Source organism: Macrotis lagotis, chromosome 1 (genome assembly GCF_037893015.1).
Source record: "Macrotis lagotis isolate mMagLag1 chromosome 1, bilby.v1.9.chrom.fasta, whole genome shotgun sequence".
Classification (NCBI taxonomy): Eukaryota; Metazoa; Chordata; class Mammalia; order Peramelemorphia; family Peramelidae; genus Macrotis; species Macrotis lagotis.
In genome coordinates, this window is record NC_133658.1 from 463039050 (window position 1) to 463063308 (window position 24259).

At 32.0% G+C, this 24259-nt stretch overlaps 1 protein-coding gene across 4 annotated transcripts in view; it reads left to right on the forward strand.

Moving 5' to 3' along the window:
• The window catches only part of ANOS1 (anosmin 1), a 246491-nt gene that overhangs the window by 202190 nt on the left and 20042 nt on the right, over window positions 1-24259 (forward strand). For 3 of the 4 annotated variants that reach the window (XM_074213594.1, XM_074213597.1, XM_074213596.1), the window contains 2 exons: window positions 2406-2550; window positions 10247-10393. In XM_074213594.1, the coding sequence (XP_074069695.1) occupies window positions 2406-2550; window positions 10247-10393 (292 nt within the window). The remainder of the gene's footprint in view (window positions 1-2405; window positions 2551-10246; window positions 10394-24259) is intronic. The other variant, XM_074213595.1, reaches the window with a different exon arrangement.

Sequence of the window (24259 nt, forward strand, 5' to 3'; positions counted from 1 at the left end):
TTAAGATCCTTGTAGGGGAATAATTTGGTCAAAGGATATGAACAAAAAAAAAACCAACCAAAAAAAAATTCCAAGTTCCCATGATTTACAGGTTGAATTTCTTATTGATAGCATCACAAATATTTTATATTATTTGACAGAACTTAATAAAACAAAATCTCAATAGACCAGAATCTCAAGGGAATGGAATGTTCTGGCTAATTCAACTAGGATAATTGAATAAAATTTTTTTCATAGTTTCAGTTCTCAAAAATTAGTGCAGTTTTCCTCTCTGTCTCCAAAATGCAGAGCTTTGGGAGATAGTCTCATCTGCTTCAGTGATTACAATGTCATCTTTGCTTAGATTATTTCCAAGTCTCTATTTTCAACTTGAATTTCTCTCCTTATCTTTAATACTAAATTCTCACTTATGTGTTTTCATCTGAATGTACAATTTTCACTTCAAATTCAAACTATATAACACAGAACTCATCACTATCCCTTGAGAAACATTAATATACCACTCTATTTCTCATGAGTTACTGAGGTTTATGTTTATTTCTTTTTCCTCACCCATATCTAATATGTTGTTAATTCCTGCCCATTCTATTTCCACATTTCTTACATCTTTTTTTTTTCTGATTCATGCTATCTTTTTTTTTTTTTTATTTTAAGGCAATGGGGTTAAGTGACTTGTTAAAGGTCACGCAGCAAGGCAATTATTAAGAATCTGTGGTCAAGGGGTGGCTAGGTGGCGCAGTGGATAAAGCACCGGCCCTGGGGGTCAGGAGTACCTGAGTTCAAATCAGGCCTCAGACACTTAATAATTACCTAGCTGTGTGGCCTTGGGCAAGCCACTTAACACCATTGCCTTGCAAAAATAACCCTTAAAAAAAAAAAAAAGAATCTGTGGTCAAGTTTGAATTCAGGTACTTGTGATACCAGGGCTGGTGGTCTATCCACTGCACCACCTAGCTGCCCTTGACTCATACTATCATAATATTAGTTCAGATCTAATATATTCACTTAATCATCTTTTTTAATGTCCTCTTAATTCATCTCTTTGCTTCATTCTTCCCCAAAGTTTTGTGTACATTACCACTAAAATAATCTTTCTAAATACAATGCCATTATCTTCTTCAAAAATCTACAGTGGTATTTTGGCTCTAAATTAACTACAAATTCCTGGAACTGACCTTGAAATCTATCTAGTCACTCATCATGTTTGGCTTACTTTAATTCCCTCTTATTGAACTCTATATTTTAGCCAAATTGTACTATTCACTTTTCTCTTTACTTGCCAGTGTACATCCTCACAAGTCATCTCTCATGTTCAGAATTCTTTCCCTTTGTAGCTTCACCTTTGAGAAGCTTTATATTCTTTTTCTTTTTCTGACACACACTGCATCACTATGGGAAGGTCTTCAATAGGCTAGGCAATTTTCTAAGACTCTTTGCATAAGTCATTCCAAGTCTCCTAAGTTGAGTTCCATCATCTGGAATTTCCTATATATTTGAAAATGAAAATTTAATCTATGTCATTCTTCCTATTTTTCCTATGCTTAATTCTGAGAAAAAGTAATCTTTAATTACTTTAGGCATTAGTATTCTCTCATTCTTTCAGTTTCTTTAAAATTATTTTTCTGTTTGCAGGTTTTATTAGGTCAAGTACCTAAATTTCTTGTGGGTAGAAACTGTCAATTTCGGTACCCACAGGGTTTAGCTTTCATACACTTTCTCAAATTTGAAGTCAAGTTACAAGAAGATAACTCATGAAGATTTTTAAAAGATCAAATCAGAGGCTGGTACAATTGTTTGCCATCTAAACCTTCTAATAAGCACATTATAGAATCATAATGTTCATATTTATTTTAAGCTGACATAGAACATTCAAAATCCTGAATAATTGAGAAAAGATTGATGCATCCAATTATATTTATTGAGGTATAGGTTTATTCACATACAAGATTATCTAGTGTTTGAAAATTTCAAGGACTAAAAATAATTACATTTCATTAATTGATTTATTGGTCAATAACTAAAAGACAATTTTTAAAATTTTATGTCTTAAGGCAGCTAGGTGGTGCAGTGCATAGAGCATCATTCCTAGAGTCAGGAGAACCTGAGTTCAAGTTTGGCCTCAGATACACCTAGCTGTGTGACTTGGACACTTAATTCCATTATCTTGCAAAAACCAAAATGTTTTAATTTTAGAATTTTGCTTTAACCCTAGTTTAGTGTCTTTTTTTTTAATGAAATAGTAGTTAACACAAATTAAAACTCAAGGCTACATTGAGACTAGTAAAATGTTTTATCTTTGTGTTCCCTAAGAATTGCATTTTAAAATTGGTAGTTATCTGTTCAATGGAAATTAGAATCTTTCTAAAATTTCAATTTGTGTTTGCTTATGTTCTTTTTAATTATAGTCTCAAAATTATGTGATCCTGGAAGGTCTTCAGTCAAATAACAACTATATGGTGGAAATACAGGCAATAACTTATTGGGGACAAGTACGCCTAAAAAGTGCCAAGGTGTCTTTTTATTTCACTGCCACACAAGCAACAAGTAGTAGTAAGTATTTCATATCATCTCTTGGATACAATGAAAAATTTTAACTATAAAAGGAAACAAAATGAATTTGAGTGTAAAAACAGGTAAAGTTTTGAAATTGTGTTCTAAAGAAACATATCAACAGAAATATGTCACCAGTGCACTTTAAATGTTGCAAAGTAGAATAAATTGTGAATTTCTAAGGTTTCATTTCAGAAAAATAAGAGGTACTCATTGTTTTGTCTAATCCATTTTGGAAAGAAAGTGACAACATTTTTTATATTGTTTTAAAGTGTATAATAAATACCACCTCCATGTGACTTCTCAAGTGGTTCTAGATACACTGGGCAAATTTAAAAATCAATGTGCAAGGAACTCTATTTAGATCGACACTTCCAAAGAAATAGGTTCCTTGAGTTAGGGAAATCCAGTGTTATGGAGGGAAATCCAGTGTTATGTATTTGGAAAAGAAGTGGAAACACTTTGCATGTCAGAAATGTAACTAAGAACCTGTTGACTAATAGAAAATTGCTGAATAATTTTATAAATGGATACATATTTATTAAATGCTTTCAAAGTGCAAAACACTACAGAAACCTCTGGGAATATAAATAGAAAGCAAGATAATCTCTTCTCTTAAGGGATTCCCTTTCTAAAGAGGGAACTTATACATAAGAAAGGTTTTAGCCAGAAATCATATGCAAAGGTCCTTGTTTTTTCAGTTGTAATAGCAATCCAGGTTTTAATGCCTCTTTTTTTTTGGATTCCACTTCCACTAATAAAATCATATCATGTTTTGAATATTGAATAATTTGATGGTGCCAAGGACTTGGGTGGAAAAAATTTTCTTTTCTGGGTCTTCAGTACCTATACTTTAACATTTGAGCTGTAAGCAGTACTATAAACAAGTCTCTTGGGTATTGAGTCCTGTACTGTCTTTCTTAGGGTCTGAGAATTCCAAACTTTTTAAGTAACTGGCAACAAATAGATTGCGACCTCATGTAGTTTCATTTTGCCTTCCATATATAGCTTTATGATCTCTTTCCATAATATTCCACAATCTTTTTTTTCTTTCTCTTTTCACTCCCATGTTGCCTCTTGGTTTTTCTCTTGGTATGCATTTTTTTTCATATCTTCTGTCTTTCCTTTCCCTTCTTTATATCTTTCTCTTGAAATGGGAAAAGATACACTTTCTAATATTGTGAAAGGAAATTGGAGATGAATTTATCTTTCTCTAGATCAGAACAATTCCTTTACTCCCCTAAGAAATGATGGGAAATTTGACACCAGTAGACTTAAATGTTCAACCCAAGTTGAATAAATTGTGAATTTCAGAAAAAAATAAGGGGTATTCATTGTTATGCCACATCCATTTTGGAAAGAAAATGATAACATTTTCTTTATGTTCTCAAGTAGAAGTAAGAACAAGAAACAACAATCTACTCTAGATAATATATCTTTATCTCATTTCCCCCAACTGGTTATTTCTTTCTAATCTATTCACTACTTCCCAGCCAGCAATGAAGAGAATGGAATGTAATTATTAATAAGTGGAATTAGAAAACCTGGAAAATATAGTGTAGCTTTTCCAAAAAACAAAAAACTAAAACAAAGCAACACAATAGCAAAGGTATGTTTATTTAGTTTAGATAGCAATGATCTAGACAGCAAGGATTTTGATAGGAAATTTATTAATAGATGTAGGATGAGGTATGCCCAGAAGGTCTCATTATTGTGTCCCAAAATACCTGCTTTTAATTCATTATTCTCACATTCCTGTCATATTAGTTTTTAACAGATTTTAATCTTTAAGGTTTCCTTATTGATGTTCAGATATATCAGAGAGGAGCCAAGATTTCTTTTGCCAATATTCTCTCAAACAAGCAAGCATCAGTTGATCAGATTATTTCTAACCACAATAGTTGGTTGAGAGCAAAGACTATAAGAATGTGGTTACAGAGAATATCATTTTTGTTGAAAATCTGGGGTTAAGCTACTATTTTCAGTACAATGATTATATGTGTGTGTATGTATGTATGTGTGTGTGTGTGTATTTATCCCAAGAATATATCTATTTCATAGAACCCTCTTCCCCTCCCCCCAGGGTTGCCTTTGTATGTAAAAATATAATGACCATTCTTTGTAATATGAAATACTTTGCTTAGAGAGTTTTGTATCTTGGTGCTTAAAATGTCTTTTAAATGAATTTTTTTCAGGACTAAGTTATATTGGCAACCTATTTTGTTGAACTTAACCTTTTCAGACTTTTTTTGTCCAAATTCTTCAGAAGAAACTATATAAGAAGAGAAATTAAGTTTTCTTGGAAGGGAGAGAAAGAGATGGAGATACAATGTCAGAGAAAGAGACACAGAGAAAAACAGACAAAGAGGGACAGAGACAGATAGAGAATAATAGACAGACCATGACAGACAGATTGAAAGGACGACAAAGAGACAAAGAGACAGAAACAAAGATGAAGTGAAAATACAGAACTGAAAAATGAGGAATGAGAAGAAAACTCTTTGTATTATAAAATGTGACCATGTTTCTAGGGACTAGTCATATTCTATGTCATAGGTCTGTCAATTACACAATGCTAGATCTGCCTTCCCTAATTTAGGGATTGTCATTTGGATGACTTGACATGTTCCCTCTGCCTGTTTAGTCTACATTTTTTCTGTATAGCTGCTAAGCTTCATTTTAGGTGGTTTGCTTATCTTATCATATGAATTTAAGATTAATTAATAATTAATAAACATGTTTAAGTGCCTATACGTCACACATTATGTTTAGTGCTGGGAATACAGAAAAAGGCAAGAGACAGTCTCTTTCCTTAAGTGTTTAACATCTTACAGGGGAGACAAATTGCAAGCAAATATACACAAAGCAAGCTACAGAAAGGATAAATAGGAAATAACAGAGGGAAAACATTAGAATTGAGTATTTGGTGAAGATTTCCTATTGAAGGTGGGATTTTAATAGAAACTTAAAGGAAGTCGGGGTGGGGAAGGTCAGCAGTCAGAGTTGAGGACTGAGAACTTTGCAGGCATGGAGGGAAACAAGAAAAAAATGCCTAGAATAGACATAGAATGTCTTAGAACATCCAGGAGGCTAGTATCACTGGATCAAATAGCACTTGTAGGGAAGTAAGGTTTAAGATCAAAAGGGTAGGTGGAGATTAGATTATGAAGAACTTTGAATGCCAAATAGAGCATTTTGCATTTAAGCCTGGAGGCAATAGGGAGCTACCAGAGTTTATTGGATCCTATAGAGAATTATGATATAGCTGATACTTTTGTGGTGTTTGTCCTTTTTGATTCATATAGCAACATGAATAGGTAGGTGCTGTTATTAGCCTCATTTACAGAAGGGGAAATAGAGGTTCTGAGGGATTATTACAACTGGAGTCATAGAGAGGCAAGCTCCAAAAGAGTTCTTCCTGCCTCAAAGTACAGCAATCTTTCCACTGAGCTATGCTGAGAATTATTGTATCCAGGCTCTCACTTTCTAGGAATCAGCCATGGTCTTCTGGAGACAGTGCTTCTATTCTTTTATCTATCATGGAAGTATGAATTTAGTTATAGGGATTCCAAGTCAAGGAGGAAGATATTGCCACCATGATACATTAATGGGAGAAACTTATTTTTAGATAAATTGATTTCCTGAATTTATAAGGCTGACCCTTGTGATTGATCCCCTTTTCTGAAAGGCATTTTAAAAGAACTGGATGCAACTTGAGAGGCAATGTACCTAAAACATAATCCTTATGTAATTCTCTTGCCATTTGATGATCTCATATCTGTTTGATGTCATATGGTGACAGGAAACTTTCTGTCTTATGAGGAAGGCCATTACATTTTGGGACTTGTAACAGGAAAATTTGTCTTTTGATAAGCCCGCATATTTCTCCCTGTAGTTGCTAATTATCTTAGTACTGTCATCTGACACCAAGCAAAGCCAGCCTGAATGCTTTTCCATATAAAAGTATTTAAAGACAATAGGACAATTAGTCATCTGACTGAAGAAAATATTTTCCTTATATATAAGAGATAAAAAAAGAAAATTCTAAGGTAGACATCTACATTAAATATATCCATTCCCGTTCCCCACACGTATAAAGGAAAAGAACAAGACTTTCCCCCCCGCCTTGGTACTCATCTCCTTAAGGAACAGTATGATAAAAGTATCATTTAAAACCCATTATTATGAATAGACAAAGGTTAACATAAGTCAATAATACTAAACAATAAATCTGTTTTTATTAACATGATAGGAATGCCATTTTTTTTTTGAGGGAGAACTCAACCCAGGCTATATCATCATTAAAAAAATAGTGTAAACTTAGGGGCATTCAGATTTGTATGTTTGTGTGTGTGTGTGTGTGTGTGTGTGTGTGTGTGTGTGTGTGTTTAAATAGGATAGCTTTTAATTTCACTTGGATGGGTAGCCATGAGATTACTGTCCTATCTTATAACCGAATGATTCTGTCATTTTTGTTAAGCCTTTGCAATTACATGATAAAAGGCTACCTTTAGAAAATCCATGAAAAAAATGGCAAATGATACAAAACACCTGCTCTTACCTATATTGCCTGCTTCTCACTGGGTAAATACCATAAAAAAAGAGAGATTGGTTTTGTTAAGTACTATTCAGAATATAACTTTCTGTTTCCTGATATTTTAAATCTGAATGCTTTTTATATAATCTCATAAATATAAGATGCTGCTTTTATAAGAACATGGCATATTTCATCACAGAACTACCAAAACAAAAGAATAATTACCAACTTCATAGTATAAGCAAGGGAAATTATATTTTATAGGGAGGAAGAGCACTAAATGCCACATCATGAATTACTTTTTGAAATATACTACTTCCAAAGCTGCAGGAAAATGTATTTTAATGATAAATACCTCTACACAAATTATAATTTTCTTTTTGTGGGAACTGGTTAAATAAGTACCCCTCAAAGCAAGAGAGAAATGTATCTTTATACAGAAAAGTAATGTCTTTGTGTGTGTTTGTGTGTGTGTGTGTGTGTGTATTGGTATTAGTATTTTGGTTAAAGTCAGTTTACAAATGTTTTGCTAGTTTATATAGTCTATACCACAGAATTTCCACTTCCCAATACAATATACTGTTCACATTGCTTCTCATCCCATCTGATGTTTCCTCTCAAGAGATTGGATGTGTACATAAATATCAGTTACACTTGTGCTTTTCTTTCCACTGAAATATGGAATGTCAATCATTTGCTAAAACACCATACAGATTTGTTAAATATTATGATTGGAGCTGACATCTGTCTATTTAGAAGTAAAAGATGATTTAGTTTGAATTTGGTGCTAGTGTTTTGACACATTTGAAGACAATATTTCCTTTGGAGGGTGAAGTTGGCAAATTTTGCCAGTGTCTACAATGAAATAGGCAAAATATATATGTCCAATTTACATCATTATTCTCTTTTATGTAGTTTTTATTAACATTATGTGATTTTTACAATTATTTTATTAAAGCAATTCTTATGCAACTACTTTTATAGAATATGAAGCAGATCAAGTGAGAGGAAGATTTTTATTTATGTAAACAATTTTCTCTAAGAATCATGTAATATGCTTTGCTGAATGTGTTAATCAGCAGGTTAGTTAGAGGAGTAATGCTTTATGAATATATATATATATATATATATATATATATATACACACACACATACAAACATCAGTCAGTAAACATTTATGAAGTTCCTGCTATGTACCATAATCATAGCTAAGTCTAGGTGTACTAAGAAAAGCAAAATGTGAGAGCCAAGGAACTCAAAAACATTCAGACAATGATGAGAAAACAAGCTTGTATACAGGATAAAAAGGAAATACTTCACAGAAGGAAGGCACATAATTTAAGGTGGAATGGAAATGGCTTCCTGTAGAAGGCAGGACTGAAGAATGTCTTGGAATTCTGGATCTGTTGAGGAGGAGGGAGAATGTTCTAGTCATGGATTATAGTTAATGAAAATACCTGGAGTTAGGAAATGGAGTGTCTCGTGTAAGATATAAAAAGAGGTAAGTGTCATTTTATTACAGAGAGCCGTGTGGTAAGACTTAAGAAAACTGGAAGGGGTAACTAGGTAGTGGATAGAGCACTGGTCCTGGAGTCAGGAGACCTGAGTACAAATTTGACCTCAGACAATTAATACTTACTTAATTGTGTGTTCTTGGGCAAGTCACTTAATCACATTACCTTGCAAAAACTGGAAAAAAGAAAACTGAAAAGATAAGAAGTGGCAAGAAATGGAGGGTTTTGAATGCTAGATGATTTAATATTTGATTCTGGAAATGATAGGGAATCATTGATCTCTAGGGTGACATAGTTGGACCTGCACTTGAGATACATCATTTTTACAGCAGAATAGAGGATGCACTGGATTGGGGACTAGGTAGACCAGAAGGTTATTGTTGTGGTCCAGGTGTAATGAATTAAGTACCTATACGAGAGAGGTGGCAGTATCAGAGGAGAAAGGAGAAGGTTATTTGAGAGATATTATAAAGCAAAATCAATAGGACGTAGTAACAGATTGAAAATGGGGAGGGGAGTGGATAGAGTATCAGCCCTGGAGTTAGGAGGACCTGAGTGAAAATGTGACCTCAGACACTTAATAATTGCCTAGCTATGTGACCTTGGGCAAATCACTTTTAACCCCATTGCCTTAAATAAATAAAATTAATTTAAGAAAACAGAGAAAATGGGGAAGCAGAGTGAGAGATAGTGAGATGAGAATGGGACACTAAGTTTTGAACCTGTGGAACTGGGAGAATGGTGGAGTCCTCAACAATAATAAGGAAGTTTGGAAGGATGAGGAGCTGGGAGAAAGATCATGAGTTGAGTTTAAGATGTCTACAGTATAGGCAATTGAGATGGCTCATGCAAGACTGGAGTTCAGCAGAGAGGTTAGCGTCAGATAATTTGATTTGCAAATCATTATTGCAGATATGATAACTAGGTTCATGGAGACTATAATCACCAAAGGAAATGGAAAAGATGAAAAAAAAGACATAGGAGGAGAGAGTAGTGAAGCTATAAATTAAATAGGAAGAAAACTAGGAGAGAGTAGTATACTAGAAATCTAGAGACAAGAGAATATCAGAAAATTAAAAGATAATTAATGGTCAAAGGCTACAAAGACTATGAGTATTTTTTTTTAGGTTTTTTTGGTAAGGCAGTGGGGTTAAGTGACTTGCCCAAGGTCACTAGGCATGGATTATAGTTAATGAAAATACCTGGCGTTAGGAAATGGAGTGCCTGGTGTAAGATATCAAAGGATGTAAGTGTCTTTTTATCACAGAGAACCTTGTGGTAAGACTAAAGAAAACTAGAAGGGGCAGCTAGGTAGTAGATAGAGCACTGGCTGTATCTACACAGCTAGGTAATTATTAAGTGTCTGAGGCTGAATTTGAACTCAGGTTCTACTAATTTCAGGGCCCATACTCTATCCACTGCACCACCTAGCTGCCCCAGGACGAGTATTTTTTAAAAGACATAAACTTTGTCAGTTAAATATTGTTAGTAACTATGGAAAGCAGTTTCATCTGAAAGATGAGGTTGTTATGCATACAGTGTGTGTGTGTGTGTGTGTGTGTGTGTGTGTGTGTGTGTGTATACAGAAAAATACACATATACTATTAAATAAGTAAAATATTGTACTTTGTGTATTTCATTCAAGAAGATCAACTTGGGAAAACTAGAAAAGGAGTCACTGAAATACTCCCACCCTTTCAAAGAAGGAGACCCACTCGTCTTCTAGAAATTGGAGCTCCTTTCTATCAGGACAACATGCTTCAGGTCAAAGTCTATTGGAAAAAGACTGAAGGTATGTGAAATAATCCTTGACAAACCAATATAAGAATTGTGAAAAAGTAGGAAATAAATGAGATCCTAGCCTTTCTTTCATATTTAATGCATTCTATAGCAGGGTGATTTTCCTAAATCAACATTTACAACCTTTCTTTGTATTGTATTGTATTCTATTGGTTAAAAGATAATGTTCAATCTTAACCCTTCTCTCAAGTCTCTCTGTAATAAAGCTCTGATTTATATTTTCAGGATTACTTTCAAGTGCTTTCCTTTACATATCCTATAGGCACAATACCCCACATCCCTTTCTCCAATAACATTCTTTATTCTCACACTTAGGGTTTTGCTTATGTTGTTATTATCATTAGAATGAGCATGCTCCCAAAAATCTCCATGTGCCCATCAAAGTCAACTCTAATATCTATGTTCTTAATGAAAATTTCATGACACCTCTTTCATAGCACTATATACCTTTCTAAAAGTATCTATCTCTATTTTTGTCTTTATATTTATAGCCACAAATAGATCTTGGACATTGGTTTACTTGTCTTTTCTCCTTTATTAATTATAAAATCTGCAGTGAGAGGCACTGTGCTTTAAAAAATCCTTCTAAGTGTATAGCATAATGCTTTTCCCATAGAAATAATCCTCAATAATCATTTATTACATTGAATTGAATGTACAATATAAATAGGTAAATTATTTAAATGTCTATTGTCTTGCTTTTTGTAGAATGCATTTTAGTTGCATCTCTTGTGTGAAGTTGCCATTATTACCTTTGTCTTGCTCTTATGTGCTCAGTCAAGTTCCAAGAAAAAAAAAATTTCTTGTTTAATTTGATGCATATTGACATGAAATAAAAGTTTCACTCACCCCTTCTTCCATTTACAGAAATTAGCATATCAGATAACGATTCTGGTATCTTTAGTACCTTGGAGACCAAACCACTTATAAGGCCCTTGTAAAAAGGAAAAGTTAATTTGTAAAAATATTAAAATGGCAAATATGTTATAATATATTACTAACACATGAATAGATTAAAATACAGAAAATAAACCTTGTTAGGGTAGAAATAAGGGAACATATGAACCTTGAGTAAGGAACAAAATTGAGGGGATTTTTGAATGTGTCTGGTTGAGCTTTACCTATGTCATTTTGTCTAGGATCTACTTTGCATATATTTGTTCCCCAACTCCACTTCAAGAAATATAGAAATGCCAAATTTATTATGTTTTAATCTTTCAGTCTGTAATGCAAATGCTATAAAAATTAAGTATCTAATTTAGATTTGGATGTTAAAGAGAAATTAACCTTCATTGCATTACTGAAGTAACTTCTTAGGCACTGCCTTCAGCTTAGTGATGTAATCTATATCTCATACATGATTGTTTAAATGCATGTTAATCATGAAAATGGATTTTCCTTAAAGCAGCTTAAAATTAATTAAATGATATAAAAATAATCTTAAATCTGGTCTAACTGTTCAAAATAGCAATGACTTTATTGGGATCTTACAAATATTTTCTCCATAGAGTTTAACAGAATTTATAGAAATATAAAAGGGTATGACTTTTTTATGATTAACTGCTGACAAATGATATAATAAACTGCATTCTCACATTTGCTTCACCACCACAAAACAGTTAGCCTCAACAACAGAAAACAGTTCTCAGAGCAAAGCAATGACCTTCACTTGGCATTTATTTAATCTCAGCCTTCTCTTTTGAATTTTGTGCCAAGTCTGGTCATATTTTTATAGACTTGGACAGTACCAGTCTACTGGGGAGTAGAATTAGATGATGAGCTAATTTGACATTGGACATACAGCATCTATTAGTCATCAGTGACTTGTTTCATGAATTCAAAATAGTTAAAAAAAAGATCTGATAACTGAGTTATCATTAATCATGGCCATTAATCTTTAACCCCTTTAATTCTCAGGGAATGTTTTCTAATGCAATTTTCATATAGAATGAATAATATTTAGACATAATTAAGATGTTTGGTAAATATGTATGTTGGTCTAAGAAGAATCTTTGAAATTAACAATATAATCATATTCTCTACAATATGCTAAAGTATAATTTATTTGGAAAAAGAAATTATCGTATGTAATGCTATTGAATGACTGATCCTTAAACTCACTGCAGCATTAGTGTCTCTCCTATAAAAGCATATTTTTCATAAATGTACATTCACATAAGAGTTTTTTGAACATTTACACATTTTTGCAACTAATATATTCATTTGTTTCTGTCTGATTTTACAACATTCACTTCTCTATCTAAAAATATAGAGCCAAACTCTCATTATTCTTTTATGATCCACAGAGATAATTTGAAGTGAGTTTAGATTTATTCAGTCAGCAACAACAATAATAATTTATATAAGTATATGTAAAAAAGGAGAAGGACATGGAAGAAGGGGAGTATCATGATGAAGAGAAGGTTTAGAAAGATCTGGTCAAGAATAGCAAAATAATTTGGAATCACTGTTTGTAGTAGGAATTGTTACACAGATGCATTCAGTGAGATTGCAAGAACGAGATTGCACTGAAATATTTTTATCTAACTACCAAAGGGGGATTTATTTCATGCACATTTGCAATCAACTGTAGAACATTGTGTGTACAAGATTCATGATGCTTTCTGGGACTATTTTTATGTTAACCCCATTGGAAAAGATCATTATGGTGATGATGAAAACAAAATTGGATAAGTCAAACAGTTTTACTTATGGAAATGGAGGGCTTTTTGATTTATATTAAGGACCACATCATTGAGACAAATTACTTACTTCACTTACTCCACATAACTAATTCATTCCCAAATATTGTTTCTATCTTCAAGTCAAACATCTTTCACTCCCTTATTTCTTCTACAATGGTTACAACCTTACTTCAGGCTCGTGTTACTTCTTATTTGGACAACTACAGTGTTTTCTCATTGTTATCTCAATCTCAATTGTTTCTCTACTGCATCCTTCACTTACTAGTTAAAGTGACTTTTTTTTAAAGGTCAATGATTTCCAGTGTTTCTCCATTACATCATGATCAAATATAAAAGTCCTATGTTTGGTACGTAAATACCCAAATTTTCATAACCTGGATTCTTCTATTTTCCAGTTTTGTTATACATTAGTCCTCTCTATAATCTCAACAATCCACCTAACATGAGTGTTCTAATTATTCTAACATGACCCTCTTATCTCTCATTGCTGTACTTTTAGTGGTTGTTACTCTCTTGGAATGCTATTTCACCTCAGCTCTGTTTATTTTCTTACTTGGCTTGCCTCAAGGTTCACTTCAAATTCCAACTTCTGCAGGGAGACTTCCCAAATTCCTGCAGCTATTAATGCCTTTCCATTTCAGATTATTTTCTGCTACTCTCAATATATCCTCTATGTGCCTAGTTTTTGTATATTGTTTTGTTCATTAAAATATATCTTACTTGAGGGCAGGGACTGCCCTTCTTCCTTAGTTGTATCTTTAGCACTTAGCAAAGTGTTTGGAATACAATGAACATTTAATAAATATATGTTTGATTCTTGACTCATTGACAAGTTATCATAGAAATTTTGTCTTAAAAATCCCCTAAAATTAGTGAACATTATAGTATCTACAAAAAATAGTGGATAAATTAAACATATAGTACTGCAGGCAGTAAAAATTTAGCACCTTCTGGAAAATTAACAAAATCTGATGTGGTGGCTAGAATTATGAGAAAGAAGTTTATTTCTTTTATGGGCATATAGATGAACTATCCCCATTCTACACACACACACACACACACACACACACACACACACACACACACACACACATATATATATGAGAGAGAGAGAGAGAGAGAGAGAGAGAGAGAGAGAGAGAGAGAGAGAACTCTAGAGACAGATTGTACCAGAATGGGACCATTACTTTCAAACTTTAGCCATTATCTAAAATCATCCAGATACAGAATTGATAAATCAAATAAATTCAACATGTTAAATACACTTGATCTCTCAGCTATGCAGTAAAAAACATTGTTCAATACAACAAAGACTCCAAGTTAAAAAAAATTAGATGGAAATAAGATGAAGTACTTATTATCTCTCTATTGACCTGTCTGCTAATGGAACTGTATGCTTTCAGTGAAGTCACAGATATGAACTTGAGATGTTGGCAATTGACCCTGAGAGTTTAATACATGTATTACTAAGTGTAATTGTCAGTCTATATAAATATAATACATATTATATATTCACACTTAAGAAGCTATAACATACATCTAAGATGCTATAACATGCACAATGGCTGAACCCTGGTAAAACCATTTTGGCAAATGAATTAAACCTGGTTAAGGATAATGAACAGTCCTCAAATCCATAAGTGAGTTATGGAGATGTCTACTGCAAGCCTGTAAAGACAGGTTGTTGCAAAGGCCATAAAAGGTGGCTAAAGAAGATCCTGTGGAATAATTAGAGTTTTGTCATTGAATATGCTGAAAAAAGATAATGAGGCTGACAACTTTGTTCAACTTAAATCCCTCACCCATCTCATAATGATGTCATTGGTCCTCTTTAAAAATGAAGGATAGGGCGGCTAAGTGGTGCAGTGGATAGAGCACTGCCCCTGGAGTCAGGAATACTTGAGTTCAAATCTGGCTTCAAACATGTAATTATTAGCTAGCTGTGTGGCCTTGGGCAAGTCACTTAACCCCACTGCCTTGCAAAAACCTAAAAAAAATGAAGGACAAACAAGAAGATATGAACTTTCACTTTAATACTTTCATTCAATAGATTGAATAAAATACATATTTCAACTACCTCTGCATAGTCTTTAGAACATTAAATGTAAATTTCAATCACTTCTGTTTAGTTTATAGAATGTTAAATATAAATAAATGGGAAACTGATAATGATTTATACCTAGAATGTTTCCAAGTGAACTCTATCAGAAATAATTAATGTCATCATTATCAGCATCATCATCATCACAAGAAGACTGTATTCTTCATGAATCTAAAGAAGAAAAACCCATATCCTAATCAATTCAATACATCAAATTCAAACACAAAAGCAATAATATTTATCAATGTCTAAACTAATTTACAGAGAATTAAATAAAAAGGGAAAGCTGTTCTTGGGGTTTATTTTGGTTACTCCATTGAAAATATTGAGAATGAGATGGTGATAATAGGAATTAAGAAGTTTGTCCCCAGTACAAATGGCTAAATATCATAGTGGAATCAGAGGATCATTCATGTGAGACCCACATAAATAAAAAACAAAAATGTGACAAGAAAGAGATTTTGAACAAATGACAGAATCATGAGAATTATCTTTTTGAGAAATTGAATAATTTAAATTAGTAATTCAATAGCATATCATTGAAACTAGAAATTATAGGAAGTTATTCTTAAGGGATGCTCATCAATTGGGGAATAGCCAAACAAGCTATGATATATGAGTACAATGAAATATTATTGTTCTATAAGAAACTATAAATGGTCAGACTCCAGAGAAGCAAGGAATGACTTATGGGATCTGATGCTGAGGGAAGGGAGCAGAACCAAGAGAACAATGTATACATTAACAGCAGCATTGTGAGATGATCAACTTTGATGGAAGCAGCTCCTTTCAGTAGTTCAGAGAGCTAGGATAACTATATTAGAATGGCTATGGACAATGCTTTCCCTTTCCAGAGGAAGCAAAGCAAAGCAAAACAAAACAAAACAAAAGAAAAAGTCCCTTCAGAATGAAATAAAAAATATCTCATATATCTCTTTCCCATGAAATGACTAATCTGTAAATATGTTTAGCACAAATATGTATATACAATATTAACCTGATTGTTTACTGAGGGGAAGGGAGTGGGAAGGGAGGGCAAAAGGAAATTTTGTAACTTAAAAAAATAGGCATGCAAATGAAAGAATGTTGAAAAACGTTCATAACATGCAACTGGAAAAATAAAATATCAATTAAAAAGTTATTCTTAAAGAACCTAGGTTTATTTTTCAGTGCAGATGATATAGGGAAATTATAAAAATTGTGCTATATATCATATAAAAATTTTAAAACTACAAATACCTAATAAGACAGAGCCTGGTATCCTACATTAGAAACTGAAGATAATAAATTCTCATACAAAAATACTATGAATTTTTTTTCAGGCCTAAGTTATATATCGTTCTGAACAGTCAGGAAGCCAATACTGTTCACTGAACTGAAGAATACTTTAGGGGAGTAAGGTGTAAGATGACTAGAAAGGCAGGAGAGATAAAGATTTTGAAAACTTCTAATATCAAGAAAGGCATTAAATATTTTATCATGGAAGTAGAGAGCTACTGGAATTTATTTAGTAGGGGGAAAGTGCAGGGAACTTGCACTTTATGAAAATAAATTTAGCATCTGAATGGAGAATGAATTGGAGGGTGGAAAAATTTCAGGCAGGTATACTCACAAGCAGGCTATTCCAGTACTTGAGGTGATGAGGGTCTGCACAATAGTGGCAATGTCAGAGCAGAGAAAGGGGAACATAGCAAGACTCCTGTCCTTGGTAGCAGATTGGATACAGAAGGTGAGAAATATTGAAGAGCCCAGGACGACTCCTAAGCTGTGAGCCTGAAGGAGAGGGAATGATGGTGTTGCCTTCCATAATAGGGATTTTGAGTGCATGTGGGAAAGGTCTTAGGGGGAAATATAATGAATTCTATTTTGCACATATTGAGTTAAGATGTCTCTTGGATATACAGTTTGAGATGTCTGAAAGACATTTAGATAGGTAAGAATGTACGTCAGCAGAGAGACTGAGGTAATATAGATAGGTTTGAGAATCATCAGCATAGAGATGAAATCACTAATTGAAGTAGTATAGAGGGAAAAGAGAAGAATTTTCAGGTCGAATGCTGAGGGATGCTTTAGGTTGTGGTCTGAAAAAAAGAAACAAGCAAAAGAAACAGAATTTCAGATAAGTAGGAGGTGAATCAGATGAAATGTCTAGTGAGAAGAATCTTGGCTATTTTAAATAGAAAATTTATTTTCAATAAATTAGACATTTTCAAAGAAAAAAATCCCTTTAAAATATTAATTCTTTGAGTTACCTTTATGCATATTTGTTTATATTTATAATAGCTTATAATTATTTAGAGTTTACAATAGTTTACAAATACAATAATTTACAATTACAACAGTTTACAATATAAAAGTCTCTTTCCTAAAGTTTTCAACTTTTATATGAATTTCATATTAGGTCTCTCTTAACTTTAGAGAATAATTTCATTTTAGTATTAGAAAAGAATTTGGAAATAATCTTGTTCAGCACCAAGAGACCAAGAGAAATTAGTGATTTCTTCAGGGTAATGTGGCAGAGTCAAAACTAGATTTCTTCAAAGTCACCTTCACAAAATCATTATTCACTCCTAAAATTACTTCAAATTTTTCCTTTCATTATTTTTAGTTTCATAATGAAAATACAATGATAATTGTAGCACAGAAGGTTAATATAACAATGAAGAGAATGTGGGAGGAAAAGATTTCAGAAGCTCACCTTGCAAATCTTGTGTAGGCAACTGAATTTCAAGCTAAAACATTTAAAAACATATATCATTTTCATTGTAATCATTATCATGAAAATATAAAGTTTAAAAACATATACATATAGATTTCTCTATTCTGTAAAATAATGCCTTGTAAGTAGATATATTGTAGCAGAAGGATTTGAATGCCAAATGGAATCCACTGTGCTAATTTATTTTCTGTCAGTGAAAGGAACTTTTTGGTTCTAGATTTTCTGGCCATTTAGACTGTGTGAAATGAGAAATTTTTGACTATGTTATTAGAATCTTTTCAAATCATTTTAAACTCCTTTCTAGGGAGTGGCTAAATATTCTTGGAAATAATTTACTTTCAGCATTGTATACTCTTAAAGATGAGCTTCACAGGATTAAATGCTTGTGATAGGAAAAAAAATTTCATTCAATAATGAAGATCAAATTATTAATATAAATTATTTCTTATGTTCTTCATTTTTCAAAATTGATGGGTAGTCAGGATGTTTAGAGTTTTGACTATAGAAGCATAAAACCCTAATTTTTTATTAACTGCCCTAGGAGTTTCTAAGTGAGAAAATTTTGAAGTTTTATTGTTATTTAAAATGATGCAATAAGCAATTAATCAATAACAGTAATCCACAAGGTAAAATAACACTCTATTTTAGTTCATTTGAAAGTTCTGTTTTATTTATTTTTAGAAAACCTGTCTTCCAATAAATCTAATGAGATTTTTTATAAAGCATTTAACAAAAATTAATTTTGAATGAATTTTTTCTTTCATTCCAATATATTTCATAGTTTTTATCATTACATCAGCAACATCACAAGTTAATAATTACTATATATGTTCAAGAGTTTTGTAATGTACTACGTGGGTTTTTAGTGAGAGATTATGTTTCTACAAAGAAGAAAAGCAGAAGACTTCATCATGGATTCTATTCAGTTGAGTGAATAGGTGAATATCCTGAGTGAATGGGTGAATGAATAGAAAAAAATGAAAGCAATATTAAGTACCTGCTAAATGCTAAAAACAGGGGAAACAAATTCAAAAACGAAATTGTCCCTATTCTTGAAGAACATAAATTCTGATACCAGGAAACAAAACACTTAATGAGAGTGACGAATAGGTAAGGGAGTGTTAGGAAAATAAGCATGGTGAGTTGATCCATAGTATAATCAATTGTTCTGATCTTTCCAGGAACTATGATAGTATAACAGTAGTGGTAATTGTAGTGGTAGTGGTGATAGTGATAGTTGTAGCAGTTTTAGTGGTATTGGTGGTAGTAGTAGTAGTAGCTGTAGTAGCAGTAGCAGCAGCAGTAGCAGTAGTAGTAGTAGTAGTAGTACTTGTAGTAGTAGTAGTAGTAGTAGTGGTAGTAGTAGTAGTAGTAGTAGTAGTACCAGAAGTAGTAGTAGTAATAGTGGTTTAGTTGTAGTATTTGGTAGTAGTGATATTATTAGTGGCAGTAGTTGTCATGAAATGACAGTAGTAGTGGTAATAGTGTAGTAGTAGTAGTAGTAGTAGTAGTAGTAGTAAAGTAGTAGTAGTAGTAGTAGTAGTAGTAAAGTAGTAGTAGTAGTAGTAGTAGTAGTAAAGTAGTAGTAGTAGTAGTAAGTAGTAGTAGTAGTAGTAGTAGTAGTAGTAGTAGTAGTAGTAACAGCAGCAGCAGAAGATAGCATTTATGCTTTAGTGTTTACAAAATGAAGTGGCTTGTCCAGAGACCCACAACTAGTAAATTTCTGTAGCATAATATGAACTCAGTCCTTCCTGAGTCCTGATCCAGTGTTCTCTTCATTGCCCACCTCCATTTATCAGTTTAATTAAGTTACCCAGTGGTAGACACGATGTGAAACATTTCCAATCTAAGGGTCTAGGACTGGCTACATATAGTTCACTCAATCACTCACACATCAATTAATACAGTATGTAGAATTAGTTTCAAGGCAGCATGGATTAGCTCCCTCAAGTAGTAAGTATTGGGGGCTTTTTTTTCTAGCTATCTGATCCACAGGTGATATTTTAAGAGGAAACAAAGAGGACAGTGACATTGGGAATAACTGTGTTCGACAGCTAGATGAGAGATGGGGTATATCTTAACACTTCTGTACTTTTAGATGCAGTTAAAAAAGATACTTTCTACTATGGCCCTTATTTTACAATCAACTTTCTAATACAATTGCTTCCATTTGTAGAACTCATAGTTTTGGCAAGTTCTCCTCCCAAGAATAATGGGTCTTCTGGCAAGACTCTTTCAATAAATCATGATCCTGATGTAATTTGTATAGATGTTATAATGTTTTATACAATTATTCCAATAGTTCTCTTTCTAATTTTAAGTATCAAGAAAATTGTAGCCCACTTAAAACATTGTAATAGCATGTTTTCAATAAAATAATAGAAAATATTTAGATTAGCAATTTTTAGAGACTAGCAACTGTCTCACTAGCAAAGACATAGTTAAGCACATAGAGACACTTCATAGTATCCATTTTAATAATCCTAAAGAATTTTTAAAAAGTATTTACAATCAGAGAGCATTCTGAGATGGCATCCATTACCTAATGGTGGTGGGCAAATCCCAGAGAAATAAAACTGCATGTCTATTTTAAAAGTATTTATCATCAGAATCTCATTGTATGCTACTCAAATATCTTTTATTTTTTATATTAATTTTATTGATATCTTTTGTTTAAATCTCCTAAGTTACTCTCTCTAGCCCTCCTTTTCCTCCTCTCAGAATTCCATACCCTGTAATACATGCAGTTTTATAAAGGAAGCAAAAAAGACAAAAAGACAAATAAGCAAAAATTATCAAAACATTGAAAAAGTCTGAAAATATATGCAATATTCCACACCTCATAGTTCTCATCTTCTGATATTTCTTCTTGTTTGTGCTTTAAGATTTAGCATTGTTCACTTTCATTTTTCTTTTTGTGATTATATAAATTGCTGTAGTCGCATATTTGACTCTACTTACATCACTCTGCATTAGTTTGTTTATATCCTTAGATGTTTTTCTCTATTCATCATACTAGTCATTTCTTACAGAACAATTATATTTACACACCAAAAATTTTTAGTTGTTTTTTCAGTTAATATACATTTACCTTATTTCCAAGTCCTTGCTACCACACACAAAAAAAAAAAAGAATAGGAGGGAGCTATAATTTGTTGTATATGACAGTATTCTTATCAGTCATTTCTTTGGGAATTATGTCTATGGTGCAATTTCTAGGTCAAAGGATATAAACCTTTTTTGTCATTTTATTTGCATAATTATAAGTTGTTTTACAAGTTGGTTGTATTGATTTATAATATAGCTTCACCAATATTTTTCTGATAACTCTGTCTTCCCACAAATCAGCCAATATTGACTATTTCTGTGTTTTGTTAGTTTTACCAACTTGGTAGGTATGAGGTAAAACCTTGTAATTATTTTGAGTTTTTTTTGTATTCTGATGGATTTAGAAGATTTTTAATATGATGATTAATAGTCATTTCTTTGATAATAATTTGATTATATTATTTGGTCACAGTGAGAGGGTAATTAAATTTTTTATTGTCATTGGTGACAAAGACATGATGATTAGAAAACTGAAATCTGTATAGTGTGATTTTTTCTAAATAGATGATAGTCTCCAATCAAATCGTTTGTTTAAATCTATTCATAACTGTCTTCAGTTTCTCCTTATTTTCAACTTTGCTAAACATTCAAAAACTTCCAGAGTAGTGTATCTAACTACCTTTCCAATTTTACCTTCTATTACATTTCTTTCACACAATTTTTTTAGTTAATATCCAATGCCCCTTTCTCCAATGAACATGTATATTATTCCTTACTTCCCAATAGAGAACAGCTCATCTGTTTCTTATGCTTGGAATGTCCTTCCTTTCCTTTTTTTACCTGTTGAATTATTATCCATTTTTGAAAACAATTTACATAAAAGCTTATCCATAAAGTCTTCCTTGATATCCTGTAGTCAGTAATGATCTCCCTTAAGCCTTATATAGTATTTCATTTGGGGCATTATAATGGATATTATCCTCCCCATTAAACCATAAGCTTAATGAGGTCAGAGTGAATGTCTTATCTAAGCTTTTTGTCTCTTGCAATTACTAACATGGAACTCTACAAACAGTAGGGATTCATTATTTTTATGGTGAATGAATAAGTGAATGATTGAAATGGCCAAAGAAATATTACAGTTTTCTAGTAATCTATTCAATTCCCCCCCCCACTGCAGTACAGTTTCTGACCAGAGTTATTTTTTTCATATTTTTTGAAAGTATTTGAATCTATTTATCTCATATTTTTTCTTCCCCAACTATTTTATTACATTTTAAATCCCCATCTATTTCTAGATCATTGATTAAATAAAATGATTTGGTATACCAAGTACTCCAACTCTGAATACTAAAAGAAAACAAGGTAATAATCTTTCATGCCAAAGTTGTCAAAGCTAAGAAGATGATTTTAAGCTTTGATGAGTGTCCAGGTATAGCCAAAGTATTTTGATGTTTTTTTCTTCCAGCTGCTAAGAAATCTTCAAAAAATAGTTAATATTTTCCTTATAGGATTATATTTTAAAAGTTCCAGTTTTTAAACAGAATGATACATAGTCATCTGGATAAAATTCATGCCATTGTTTGTATGTAATTAGAAAATAACAGAATGCACTAGTTTTCCCCCTAGGTCTCTGTTTATTTGAATATGTATTTGAAGAACTGGCTATTCATTTTCTTGTCACATGATAGCTTATTGTGTTTTCATCAAAAATATCATCATGGTTTTTGTAAGATTACAGTACTTTCACTCTGGGGCTTTACCTCTTCTGAAGTTTTATATATCTGTGATTTCTATGGAAGATGAAACAATAAAACAGATGTTACTTTTTGGGGGACCCACAAATGATGATATATTCAAGAAAGCTAAAAATGATCTGAGAAGTCTTTTTTTTTAAAGTTCATTGGAATAATAAGGCTGAAACAACAACAGCTAGCTTTTGTTAAGGATTAAGGAGGCACTTATGTCAATATATCAATGAAGAAATCTTTTTCTTTTCAAATGTTTCTTTACTTACCTATAATAATTTAAAAAAGCAACATATTATGCTTAAAAGGACATCAGATAACAGTAGGAACATTCCCCTAGAAGCATGATATAATTATAAAAAGAGTCCTCAGTCAAGTACATACTAAGGGATATATCAGAGAATAAAGAGAAGAGATTCCTTTACAGAAGTATGATAATGGAAATTAGAATTAATTATTTAAAAAAGGGCATATAATTTACTTTCCTTGAATTATTTTAAAATTTATTTGAGGAATAAATAAAAAAATTAAATTAAATTAAAAGCCTGTTTGAAGCCATAGGATGGGACTAAAAGATTGCACAATCTCCCTTTAATCCTATGATTCTACGCAGCAAATAAAAGTGAGTACCAACACTACCTTTGCTACTTGCAATTAAAGAGATGATTGTTATAATTTTATTTATTTAAATTACTATTTTTGTCATGTATTGTGCCAAAGTCTTTATATGATATATGATCACCTTTAATATTGCAACAAGAATATGTTATACTTTATTTATAGAGACAAATCAAAATAAATATAAATTTTATTGAAAATTTTAAATATTTATTAAAGTAAATACTTTATAATACTCAATATTTATTTTCAGAGGAAACCTCTCAATTTTGACTAATTTAAAAATATTCTCATACTTAAATTCTCATATATAAACTTTTGAATATTTATATATACCCATATATATCATATTTTTTGTTTTGATTGACTAACTTTTTAAGCATCTCTTTCATAACAAATAGTTGGTAACTTGCACATAGAATGTGAGTATTTAATTTGACCTAGTTTAAGATCTTTGAGGGGATTTCTTTTTCATTTTAAAGTCATCTGCTTCACATATAAATTAATAATGTAAAACATCTTCCTTAGGTCAGTATTGTCTCGGTCTTCATTTTCTTGGTGGGCCTGTCATTTCATTTTACTTTTACCAAAAATATTTTCATTGTATGATATATTACATTTAAGTTGTTTTGAGGTGAGTATGAATATTTGTGTTCGTTATGCAATTTAGTTTCTATTGCATTTTTTCCCAAATGGGCTCCTCCCACATTGAATTCAATGACAGTTAAATATGTTTTAAATTTCACATAAGTTGCTTTCTTTATGATTTCTCTAATGGGAAAACAAAGCTGGTTAATATCAATTTTAAAATAAGCATTCATTTTATCAAGTGATAAAATTTGAAAATTTGTCCTTTAAAATGTTCTGAAAAATTTTAGAGTCATATTTTTAGAATACAGGATATTGTTGTTTGTGTCCT